At 39.3% G+C, this 12,930-nt stretch overlaps 1 protein-coding gene across 1 annotated transcript; it reads left to right on the top strand.

The window, feature by feature from the left end:
- The first annotated feature begins 887 nt into the window (after positions 1-887).
- Positions 888-11,496, top strand: LOC146454299 (uncharacterized). Its single transcript, XM_085095608.1, has 6 exons — positions 888-1,458; positions 3,342-3,528; positions 5,350-5,546; positions 6,067-6,226; positions 9,242-9,387; positions 10,686-11,496. The coding sequence occupies exons 1-6, from the start codon at positions 962-964 to the stop codon at positions 10,858-10,860; spliced, it is 1,362 nt and encodes a 453-aa protein (XP_084951734.1). The 5' UTR covers positions 888-961; the 3' UTR covers positions 10,861-11,496.
- Positions 11,497-12,930: the final 1,434 nt, after the last annotated feature.

Raw genomic sequence — 12,930 nt, forward strand, 5'->3', positions numbered from 1 at the left:
CAAAAAAGCCCCCTCAAACTTTCGACACGACCAAAGTTCCCCTAAGATATCCGAACAGATAAATATTTTTAGGCAGCTCCAAATTAACCAAACAGGCTTCTAGAGCATACAGAAATCCATTTTAGGCACTTCTGACGTATTTACAAAGATTTGGTCGTTGGGTGCCCCTGATCAGTTTGACAAAGAACCTTTGTTAGAGCGCCGGGGAGAAAATGTTGAAGGATTCATCCGAGGAAGAACAAGCTAAAATAAGTTTTTGGCGACTTCTCTACAGTCTATACAATACGCAGGTAGAACTTGAAAAAAGTAAAACGAGAACAATTTGTAAACTTACACTTTTATTGAAATTACATAACCAGAATAGAAAACGTGAGTCAGGACATATGTGTGGTCTTACGTTATCGTAATGCAATTTCCGGTATGACGATGAGAAGCGTGTCACAAGGGACGGACGGAAACAACATCACGCTATCTTTGTGACTCAAACGATGCCATTAGCTAGGATAGTTTTAAAAATCTGCGAAGCATACAAAAGGAATAAATGAGGCCACATTAAGCATCCCGCGAAAATGCCATTAGGGGCATCTTGTTCATCAAATAAGCGAAAATGCCATTAATCGAATAGGAAGATGTCCCGCGAGCAGTCGCTGACATGCATAAACGGTCATAAACGATCCCCGTAAGCCCGATTGAATTTGCGGAACTGCGGGAGCTGGTAGTGGCACTTATCAGAAAGGCACATTGTGAAACGAGTATTCTTGTGTTTCTTTTCTGACTAGTATGACTAGACTAAAGGTTGGTTTTGTTTGCGTCATTGGTAGGTGCATGTGATAAACATGGGATAATGTATTATGGAAGAGAATGCTTTGCACTGATAAACCGGGCCGATTCGTACTTTGCATTCACACATCGTACGGTGGGTTATAATCGATTATTCTTTAAAATTCGATACTACTTATTGATGAGTTCGGAGCAAACAGCTTGCGTTAACAAACACGAGCCCGGCGATTTTGCTCCGCAAAGACCGGCAACTGGCTATGCAGAACGGAAAACCGTGAAAATAGGATTCTGCGAGGTTCCTCTCTTCTTGGCTAACTTGTTCTTCGCTTTTCTCGTCGTAGCCGGGCATGTGGGACAAAAAGTGAGCTTACCTCTGTGGGTTGACTCCACGAATGGTAACAGCTCAGGTCCAACGGTAGATAGTTATTTTGTGTTATCGTTTGCCAGCCTGTCCTTTGTAGTGATATTCGGGCTTGGAAGCCTGATCATTGGAATATTTTCGCCCCAAGATTTGGGCGAAACTGAAAGACGCTTTCCACATCGTTTGCTGTTTCTGGTTGGCTTCTTCAACGCTTTGAGCGGTTTGCTGATTGTTTTTGCCAGCAAAGGAGCGAGAACGCCGCCATATCTGCAAGCGATTCTTGGAAACTTCCTTATTCCTCTGACAGTTTTATTTAGGTGAGTGGTTTTGCATAGGAAATTAAATTCGAATTTTGCACGTGAAATCGTACAGTGTCTTCAGCCGCTTCACGTTAGCACGTTCGGTTCGCGATGATGTAACACGGTAATGCAACTTGCATAGACTGGTCACTGAAGCGCTCTGGTGAGTGATACTTCAGATTATGTTTAAAGTTATTTGCTTCTTTCATTTTCATACCTAGAATATGAGCAGCAGTTCTTCGCTTTATTTCATAAGAAAGAAACACCACTTTTGTTATGAAGTGGAATTTCCTTATTTAGTAATAGGTTTTATCACGGTTTTCGACCGCATTTTGACGAGTAGGCAAACAGGCTTGAAATAACAGTGTTTGTATGGAAATCCGATGTCAAATAATTTTCATAAAACATCGCTTCTGAGAAATTCGTGAATCAGATACTTTTGACACTAGGAAAAGGATTTTAAGAAAAAAAAATGGAGGGATGTAGCTGTGCCAAAAGGCATCCAGTCGTATTTTGAATCTTCCATACATTTCCCTGTATTTTTTCCCGCGAACTATTTTTAGTGGTCGGTTCACGGCTGGTTCGGTATACAGACAAATGTATGAAAAGTTCAAAATACGACTGGACGCTTCCTAGCACAGCTACATCCCTCCAATTTTTTTCTTAAAATCCTTTTCCTAGTGCCAAAAGTTTCCAATTCATGAATTTTTCAGAAGCGATGTTTTATAAAAATTATTTGACATCTGTTTTCCATATAGATTGCGAGCAGTCCTCCTTTTTTCCTCAGATCACGCGAGCAAAAGCTCCGGCATATAAACACTGTTATTATGTTGTGGTTCAATTTTATCCTTGGTTTAAATTTTGTTTCCCTTTGTTTTGGGGTATGGTAATGTATGATAATGAGTCTAAAACAATAAGAAATAAAAATTAAACCAAGGATAAACTTGAACCACAACAATTATACCTGCCAACTCTCATGCATTATGCGTGAGTCTCACGCCTGGAGACTAATGACATCGATCTCACGCATCAAGGACAATATCTCACGCCTGACTCAGAAATCTGGACGAGTTGTTCTAAAAACTCTTCATTTCATTTCAGATTTGTTGTGTATTATTCCTTTGCTCCTTATAACAATCGCAAAAACTTTCAAATGTTTACAATCCGTTTGAATCGAAAGTGTTCAAAGGTTTTCGGAATATCGTCGGACATTTTCGGCAACGTTCGGAAGTCTTCGGAAAATCTTTGGAAGTGATTCGGACGTTTTCGGAAATCCCGGTCATGACGAGACAAAAATCTCACGCGTTTGACTCAGAAAAAGTTGGCAGGTATATGTTATTTCATGTCTGTTTCCCTACTACTCGTCAAAATGGCGTTGAAAACCGTGATAAGGCCTGTTTAGAGAGTTCAGTGAGTCATTTTTAGTTGCATGACTTAAGAACTTGTGACACTCATGTTAATCTTATGATTCAAGGTATAGGTTTTCAGTTCTTCGTGAATGTTTAGTAGTTATTAATATAAGTGTTGTCGTCTAGTTCGTTGATTTTTTTTTTTTCGGTATTTTAACAAAAGCTCTCGAAATCAGACATGCTTGGCAATTCTTGTTGACCTTGGCTGGACCATCTTGAAAATTCCAGTCCTTAGTGTGTTGTCTTGAACTGTCCTTCTTTACAAGATTTTCGTTGGATAGCGTTATTTGAATGTGTGGTCTTGTAGGTTTATTTGCGTTTTCTTAGTACAGTGGTAGTAGTAGCAGCAGCAGCAGCAGCAGCAGCAGCAGCAGCAGTAGTAGTAGTAGTAGTAGTAGTAGTAGTAGTAGTAGTAGTAGTAGTAGTAGTAGTAGTAGTAGTAATAATAATATAAATAATTTAATATTGAAACCTCTCTCCATTTATCCACAGATTTGTCATTTTAAAGAAGAGACCGACTCGTTTAAAGTTGCTTTGTGCCATTGCTGTTTTTGTTGGTCTATTCGTCTGCCTCATTCCAACAATTTTCCCCAGCGTTGACCCCAAAGCAAAGAAAACAACCGATGAAGCTCAGGAAGTCTCGAGGGTGATATGGCCAATTATATTCATGCTTGGATTTGTAAGTGTCAGTCTCACAGTCGGGTAAATTGTTCACCGTAAATAGATACAAAAGCTGTCGTCAGATTTTCGTTAAAGCGTTTCGAAATGTCAGCTTGAAACGTTAGTTTCCGTATCTCTTTACGCGGACGGTGGTAAAATTAAGGTTATCAACATTTAACGCTCTTGATAAGGGACTGGTCATAAAGTACAGGGGGGGGGTGGGCTGGAAAAAAAGGGGGGGTGGGTCACTGTTTTCATGCATGTAAAAAGGGGTGGGCTAGCAAAAACCATGCATCATTAAAGGGGTGGGGCACATAATATTTTTGCACATGTTTTGCATCAAATGGTGCCTTTTGCCAGTAAAACTGTGAAATGTATTAACAGTAAAAGCACAAATTATAATTGTGTAGTTTCAGAAAATATCCATCCCCCATCACAGAGGGAATTTATAAAAGGACGCCCTACCGCCAGGAACTTCCAAGTTTCTTTCATACAATCTCTGTAATTTTGTTCTTTCTCTTACCACCATCCCCTCCAGAATCTTGAATTCCCTCCATGGGTGGGGTAAGGATATTTTCTGGAACTACACATTCTATCAAGAAAAGGGCAAGTTCACTCGCATCCATTAAAATGAACAACTATGATTCCATGTGGTTATTAATGATACATATTAGATGCACATTATCTTCTCAAAATCATTTCAGGTATTTCAACAAAAATAGATCTCATGCAATGATAAACTTCAAAAACAAGACTTTGTGCATGTGTGCTCCTTCCTCTATCATACTTGTCCTCTAATTTGTCTAGTTTTATGTATAGTCTTACCTTTATTTACTAGGGGAGGGTCATTTCATTTTTTACCTGAAAAATATGGGTGGGCCATGCATTATTCTGCAAAAATATGAGGGTGGGTCACACAAAACTAGCCTTCGTAAAAATGAATTTTTCCAGCCCACCCCCCCCGGTACTTTATGACCAGTCCCTAACTGATCAAAGGTTCGTTTTCACTTCACGCCGCACCGACGTAGCATCAAAATTTAATTCTTTAAAACTATCTCCCTTGATCTAAGGCTATGCCTACACTACACCGGATGATAGCTCTTGTGTCGGAACCAAAAACATAACGGATAGTGCTTTCGTTCAGACACAAAACGCCGATTTCGGTCTTGGAAGTGATTCGTCACGTATCGTGACACCTTCTTGAGTAGTATAGTGTGAGCAGAAAATTGAACCAAAACGGAAGTCAACAACGAAGAGCGAGGATTGGATTCTAGTGGAAAGATTGCAGTGGTTTGGGGCCACTTCTTTTCACACCTGGCCCCAGTCGTTCAAAGGCCGGATAACTTTATCCAGTGGATAAGTCACTATCCGACAGTTTCAATCTGTGCAAAGATTTCAGTATTTCCTCTTGTACAAGCGAATATGAACACTCTAACCACAGCTTAGTTTGGGAGTGTACGGAAACCTTGGACAACATTTAACGTGAAGTATTTCTTAGACCCTGAAAAGCGCCTTATCCACCGGATAAAGTTACCCGGCCTTTGAACAACTGAGACCAGGACGCTATCTCGCAGTAAGAGTGTAGACATTGCCTCACTAAGCTTGGCGGAGCGAGCAAAGCTCGCGGGAAAATTCACCATGATGTCAGGGGCACGCAACGAGGACATTTTAGAAAAATAAATCAAATGTCGTCAGAAGCATATCCGCACCATATCACCCTGATATCGATGTCGTTTAATGTTTTCCGCTAAGATGTTACAATATAAAATGATTTGAAACCATAAAATGAAAAGAAATTATGAAAAGAAAACATTCACTTATCCGTCTTGCGAATTTCTAGCTTCCAGGGGCCCTTATGATTGTTCTGTCGGAGCGGGGAGTTAAAATGGAGAGTCAAACTTCAAGAAAAGGAATCAACTTGGTGTACTTTCTGGTTTGGACGTCCACGTATCAACTCTTATGTGTGGCTACATTTTTCTGGGCAGATATTCTTCCCTGGTATGGAAATGTGGACAGCATCCACGAATTTGGAAAAAAGTATGTATCGATGATATGAACTAGTCATGAAAAAAGAAAATAGGAGAGGCTGAGAAGAGATCAAATTATAGCAAACAATAAGTTCACAGATTAACAAAATGTTAGGTCAACAGAACATTTTATAAAAATAGGGGTTTCTTTCGAATAGTTCTAGAGTTTTAGTAGAACTTATGAATTAAATAATTCTTGTAATACTTGAAAGAAGTCCTTGATATGATGTAAAGTAATAAAAGGGAAAGTCCCACTGCGAGCCTAAGTGGCGCACACGGCCAGAGCTTAACCCAGTTTCTGTAGCATGAAGCAACTAGCAGTATTGCTACTCCACCCCCCCCCCCCCCCCCCTGGATGGGATTCTAGTCTATCGCATGGTTACCCCCAAGCAGTATGTCGTCGGCACCCATTTATAGTGGGCCAAAGCTCTAGGGTTTTGCACTTGCGTTATTTCGCATCGATTAGTTGATTTTACCTGCTTAAAACGACTAAAACCCTATATTGTGTCTTACCCCTCTCTTGTTTTCAGTTGGTGGTATGGAATTCAATGTTTCTTTGGCGGAGCAGGATGCAATGCAACTACAGGCATTAGAGGCACTATGTTTATTCTCTTGTACGTTTTGGCTTATATCGGAAGCGCAAATCTGATGAGACACGCGGAGGGAGCCACTTGGTTGGCTATTGTCATGGTAAGAGACATGCTGCCACTACCCGCTACCTACCTTACTAGTATAAATCTACTAGTGTTCTATCACGAATGCCGTTCTCTGATTGGCTACGCTACTCACTATCTATTCTGTGATAGATAGTGAGTAGCGGTTTTCAACAAAATGGCGGCCGCTTCGTCGCGTTTTCGAAGTGTCTGCGATGAGGAAATAGATAATTTACTTGTTTAGTTTTGACCGACTAGTAGATTTATACTAAAACAGTTAGATTATTCGCTCTCGATTTCTATGCGTGATAGCTTATTTGGGCTGCGCCCTCATCGGCTATCACGCGATAGAAATCTCGCGCTCATAATCTAATTGTTAATTATAAACGCTAACGCGAATGTAAGGGAAAAATTACTTCCCAATCAAGGAAATTGACGCGCCTTACGCAAACAAATACAATTGGTTCGGTCAACAGAAACAAACTTATTTTAACACTCTGTAAAAATCTGAAATTCAAACAATTTTTATGGAATTGTCCCTAAAAGTAGGAGTTACGCGAAGAAATCTGGCTACTTCTTGTGTTCTTCATAGTATACATGATACCGGCGGATCTCCACCATGATAAAACAATGCTTTGTTCCAGTTTCTGGAGTGTATCGAGAATTTGGGGCGACTTAAGGTGACTCCAATGCAGTTATTTGACGCGCGGCGGCTGGGTACCAAAATGGTGCGAGCGCGCGTAGTTTTCTAACTGATACGGGAATTTTCGCGCGAAACAAGGCCAGTTTTAGGCTGACAAGTAAGGCTATTTTAACAAGTTTTCCATGGTGAATTTTTTTTTGAAAGTTGGCTCAATGTTAGGATTTAGCTGGTATTTGAACTCCAAAAAATCTTAGGGAGAATTATGTATGGACAACTGCAACAAATGGCAAAAACGAAAATTGCAGAAATTGGCCAAAAAACGTTTGTACAAAATTTGTTTTGACTTTACGAGGAGATACTTTGGAGTTTCTCTCTTCAAGTTTACACAAAAAATAGCGAAATTTTACCGCGAGAAATTCAGACAAATCTGTTTTGAAACTTGCTAGGAGTGAAGGAATCAACAGATGGATAATCCACTGGTTGCCATGGAAACGGGGTTTACCAGTTCCAACGGTGTTTTTAACAAAGCATAAGGACTTAAGGACGTTCGCGCGAAAAAGTTCTGCCGCACAGATTTTTTTCATACTTTAGGTATGGTCAGCTAATAAGTTATTGATGTCAGAAATGCAAAAAAAATTGGGTGTCACCGACTTCGTTTCAGAGATACAGCGCTGGAAAAATACCATGATTTTGAAAAGTTGGGCCTTCGTAACTCAAAATGATCTCCACAGTTTTAAGTTTAAAATATTCAAGATGAGTAACCGAAGACAAACTATTTTAGTCAAATTTTATCTAAGCGTATATGTTTCATAAATTAGTCTAACTGGTGTCATCCTTGTAATTAAATGTAGCCCTCAAAGAGGACATTTCGCGATCGCCACACAGACAAAAAAGAGTGCAATTCGATGGCGCGTTGACAGAAAAATAGCAAATAATCAAACTTCTGCCCCATAGATTTTTTTCATTTTTCCCTAAAACGTAGACAATAGATAAAGAAAGTGATCAATTGAAAAAAAAAAGTGGGGGTCACCAGACATCTAAGAGAGTTATAATGAAGACAAGCTAGCCGCTGCGGTGACAGATTCCAAAGTCACGTTTTTGCGTGACGGGTCAGAGAAGTACTGGAACCTAAACAGGGATATCTATCCCATCATGCACAGCTCACAATGATTGCTCGAGTCAATGTTTTCGTTCGAGTGTGCTGTCAAAACTCTGATCGTTTAAGTTGTTTATTGTTATTCTACCTTCAAAACTTATACAGCTGTTTAGCCAATGCCAAGAAAATGCATCTATAGCCGTTAGCGAGGCGAAAATGTGAGAAGTAAGCTTATTTATTTACCTAGAATGGGTATGTGTGGAGATTAATTGTACACGGGATTGGTGATCAATAAAATTGCTCTCTTGTAAGGTAAGACTTTCTCGTTTACTATCAAAACTTAAAAAAGCTGAATGGTGACCTCGTTTGACGAATAGACTACATAAAGTATTGCATTTCAATTATTTTGTTATATTCGAGAGTCATGTAAATATATAAATCTCTTGGCGCGAAATACCCGCAGGACCGTATCAACGCCTTTTCTTGGACTTTTTTTTTTTGCAACCTTAACCCGTCTAATCGTTTCACGTCGAGTTTTGGTTTTCTCGTTTTTAAAACTGTGCAACGGAAATGAATTTTCTCCTTTTCCCCTTTTTAATGCTGTCACATCGGCCGACATGTGTGTTTACCTCCTTGTATCGTCAACCGTGAATTGCGCGTGACATTGCGTGGCGTGTGCGTTACTTGCGCACTAAAGATGCGCATAAACAATTAGCGCGAACGTCCTTAAATACTCGAAACTGTGTTTGAACCCAGATATTTTCACAGGGCTGAAAGAACCATAACATCAAGAAAAATATATATCACTAGCAGCGAAAACTGAAGAAATTGTATACAGCCGCCTTGAAATTTTGCGTTAATTTCATGAAGTGTTAAAATCCTATAATAAAGTAACCATTTGAGGACAGTTATTCCTTCTTCCTAGAATTAGGGCTTAGACGTATCCCCACAACTAAATTAATACCTTCTTATCTTTACAAAGATTGGTGTTTGTAACATTGATTTGGAAGTCATCGATTTAAAGCCGGTACTTAAACATCTGCAGGTTATTTAATTTGAAGTTTGCATATTGCCAGTGCCTGGCAAGCGTGGTATCCTGGTGATATTCCTATAGTTATCTACTGTGATGTTAGTTATTGCATAACATATCCCAGTACCCCTTGCGGTCAGCTGAGTTCACCATTTTCCAGCGCCGCTTGCAACCTTCGTTTAGTTTGCTTAAATGTGTTGTGTTTATGATTCAGTTTCATTTGTGCCTCAACAACATTACATCTACTTCTGCTAGAGTGACAAGTTATTTTTATTTTTCGCAGTCTCTTGTCACGCCTCTGGGATTTATTTTCTGGACTTTGTTCGAAGAATCACCGTTCAAGTGGCATCCTCAAGGTCACGTGAGCACCTGGTTCAGTATCGGCGGGCTTGCCATGATGGTTCCCGCCATTTTCGTTTACAACATGGGGTAAGAATTCTCTGTGTGCAGTCCGCCTCATATTTAACCATAAGCCTTTGAAAAAGGTTATCTTCCGGGATGGCACAATGGTGAGAGCACTTACCTCCCACCATTGTGGCTGGGTTCGACTCCCGGACTCGGAGTCATATGTGGGTTGAGTTTGTTGTTGGTTCTCATCTTTGCTTCGTGGGGGCTTTCCTCCGAGTACTCCGGTTTTCCCTTCTCCTCAAAACAAACATTTTCAAAATCCAATTCGATCTGGTGTCCTCCTGCTGTGAAGCATATTTGATCATCTCGTCATCGGGAATTATGAGCTATACAAATTCACCGAATTATTAATTTTAACATTCGGCTCGGAAAACGATAGACTAAAATGTATACTGCACAAAGGAGCATTTAAACAACCATCCAAACTTGCCATTGTACTTAAAAAAAAAAAAAAAAAAAGCAGAGAATTGAGCGATGGTTGCTTTAATTTCGCCGGATCGATAGTTCTCTGAGAGGAATGCAAATATTTTAAGGCATGCCTACTGAAATGTTGAATCAATGTTGAATGCAAGTTTGACTGGCTGACAGGAAAAAAATGGTGAATAAGTCTTGTGTGTAGACTTGTTCAAACGCACCCGACATTTGGTTCAACAAAGTGTTGAATGTTGAAGGAAATGTTGAAACCTTTTAAAAGGCGTTAAGAAAAGTGAGGAATGAGCAATTAGCTTTTTAAATAAGTAAATTAGTATTTTAAATTTTTTCTCGTGTAATTTGTGGGTGAAGTTTTATAAAGTCATAACTAATTACGTTATTCAGCCAATCGGCTTTAATGTAAGTTGACCTCACAAACTTTCTTAACTTTCTACAGCGTTTACAATTAGTTACTGTTCATAGAGGATATTACACAGCGGCGAAAAGATAGGAATTTTTTTTTTTTCGTGTGTTAAAGACAATATTTTACGAACGAGCGCAGTGAGTGAGTAAATTATTGTTTTTACACTCCAAAATAAAATTCATATATTAAAGCTGCAGTGTAATTTTCTTTTTTCTTTCTTTCTTTGTATAAACAAATCTATCGTTCGCCATTTCTGTACTCACTGTTTGTACAAACAAACGTGAAAAAGCGGCAAATGACGTCATCAATATCCTAACTTGTGAGGATATGGAAAATACAACACTCGGGTCCCGGATGTAGTTCCGTATGAATTTTACAAGTGGTTTATTTTCCAGTAAAACACTCGTGTCTATATAATAATAGTTTTCATTATAGCTGTACTCGAGCCTTTTCTTTCTTTTTCGTTTTTCTCTTTTTCATTCAGTGCGCCGGAGATTTCCTTGAATCCGGATGAAGACAGCAGTGAGGAATTTTTCGACTCGCATGCTATGGGCAATTACCACTCAGTTGACGAACTGACAAGAGAACCACTACTAAGCAGCGCCTGTCGATCAACAAGCTACGGTGGAGACTTTGGACTCCAGTCCGAGCAAGACTGAATACTCGTACGTCTCTAGAGTCAAACGGCGCATAATGCAGCAGTCACTGATTGAAACCTCGGCTCCCCGACCCCTGGGGCGTAGCGGGGAATTTAACATTGGCCCGGTGTTAAAACCCCGCTAATTTTCAGTTTGGGTTTGTTGGTAAAAATCGACATTGCGACGGACGTAACGTTTAGTAGCGTGTTATTATAAGCTTTTTTGCTAAGAAAACGACACATTTCCAGTTTAAGTTATCTAAATTTACACCACACAAGTAAAACTACGTGTTATTAATCTTAATTTGTATTAAGAATTGCATTATACAATGATCCAGTTTTTTAAATAATTGATGATAGTCGATGATATAGTTAAAACTCGGCCAACTATCGTGCAAGGAAATTAGAAAGAAAAGCGTAATTGTCAGGAATTTTTACGTGGTCATTCCCTGAGTTGGGGTCACTTTGCTGTTTTCTCGCGCGCGAGTAGTAAATTTGCCTACTTTTGGACTTTTGTAAATGATTTTTACGCTTATTCACTTCATCATAAACGATGAAGACCTACGCTCTTAGGTCGACATATTTACAAACCATTTGATTTTTGCGTATCCAACCTTTTGTTTATTTTAAATAAATAGTCATGAATTCTGGCTGCAAATTTAGTATTGATTGATTGATTGATTTTTTTATTTATTTATTCATTCATTCATTCATTCATTCATTCATTCATTCATTCATTCATTCATTCATTCATTCATTCATTCATTCACACTGCACGAAAAATTGGATTTGCTCTTTTTTTGATTCGTATCAAAGATGAGGTCAAATATAATAACATTTTTGACAACGCATTTGATGCGCATCAAAAATACGTCAAATATGTGACGCCTTTGCATATACCTTTGACTCGAATCAAAAGTGAGTTCAAATGTATTAACAACTTAGACCCTACCTTTGACGCGCGTCAAATTGAAATCAAATAGGTGATGTTGATGTTCCTTTGTTCGTTCGTTCGTTCGTTCTTTCGTTCATTCATTCATTCATTCATTCACTCACTCACTCACTCACTCACTCACTCACTCACTCACTCACTCACTCACTCACTCACTCACTCACTCACTCACTCACTCACTCACTCACTCACTCACTCACTCACTCACTCACTCACTCACTCACTCACTCACTCACTCACTCATTCATTCATTCATTCATTCATTCATTCATTCATTCATTCATTCATTCATTCATTCATTCATTCATTCATTCATTCATTCATTCATTCATTCATTCATTCATTCATTCATCAGGAGCCCATTACTAATGGGCTCCTGCATTCATTCATTCATTTATTATTTGATTTCAAATTCCGGTAACATTTTTTTGTTTTTGGCATTCTCATCTCAAGAGGCTAGCAATCGCTGATTTTTAATTACCATGCGATTCAACACTGAGCAGCAAATCGTTCGTAGACACTGGGAAATTCAACAGCTTTTTTTCGTACGATCCGCCTTTCTTCAAAGCAGACAAAAATAAACAAAACAAACTGCAAAATATAACCCTAAGTTCTAGCTAATGTAATATTTGGGATAAAATGAAAGAAGTAAAAGTCATAGATAACCATATGGGCCTTGGAAAAAATGTTTGCGTTCTCTACTGGCCCAAACTCTCCTCGCAGCAGTCCGCTGCTACTGGCACGAGGTAGCTTTTACTGGGGGGTGGGGGAGGAATTACTGTTTGAATTACCGGGTGGGGGTGTGTTGCAGATTAAAGCCTTTTCTCCACACCAGGCGCTAGTCAGCTAAAGCAGTTGGGAACTTATTCTTGACGCCAAATACACGCTAAGAAGACATCTTATCAGCATAGTTCTCTTTCAGTCCTAAGTCGGTCAATTCGTGTTCTAGTCTTCTTTACTATAAGAGAATTGAACAAAATGCTATAGGGATACGAGTTATTCAGCTTTGAAGAACGATTGTTACAGGCTTACGCAAATAGTGAGAAAAGAGAATCGAGTATGTCGAGCATTGATCAGGGTTTGGATACAGTGGATACGATGGATATCAGGGAACGCCGGGAAAATACAGACTTGCATCCT

This window comes from Pavona decussata, unplaced genomic scaffold (genome assembly GCF_977016875.1).
Source record: "Pavona decussata unplaced genomic scaffold, jaPavDecu1.1 SCAFFOLD_303, whole genome shotgun sequence".
Classification (NCBI taxonomy): domain Eukaryota; kingdom Metazoa; phylum Cnidaria; class Anthozoa; order Scleractinia; family Agariciidae; genus Pavona; species Pavona decussata.

Coding starts and splice junctions, on each gene's coding strand:
- LOC146454299 (XM_085095608.1), top strand. CDS start 962: ATGAGTTCGGAGCAAACAGCTTGCGTTAACAAACACGAGCCCGGCGAT. Junction 1,459..3,341: donor CCTCTGACAGTTTTATTTAG/GTGAGTGGTTTT, acceptor ATTTATCCACAG/ATTTGTCATTTTAAAGAAGA. Junction 6,227..9,241: donor CTTGGTTGGCTATTGTCATG/GTAAGAGACATG, acceptor TATTTTTCGCAG/TCTCTTGTCACGCCTCTGGG.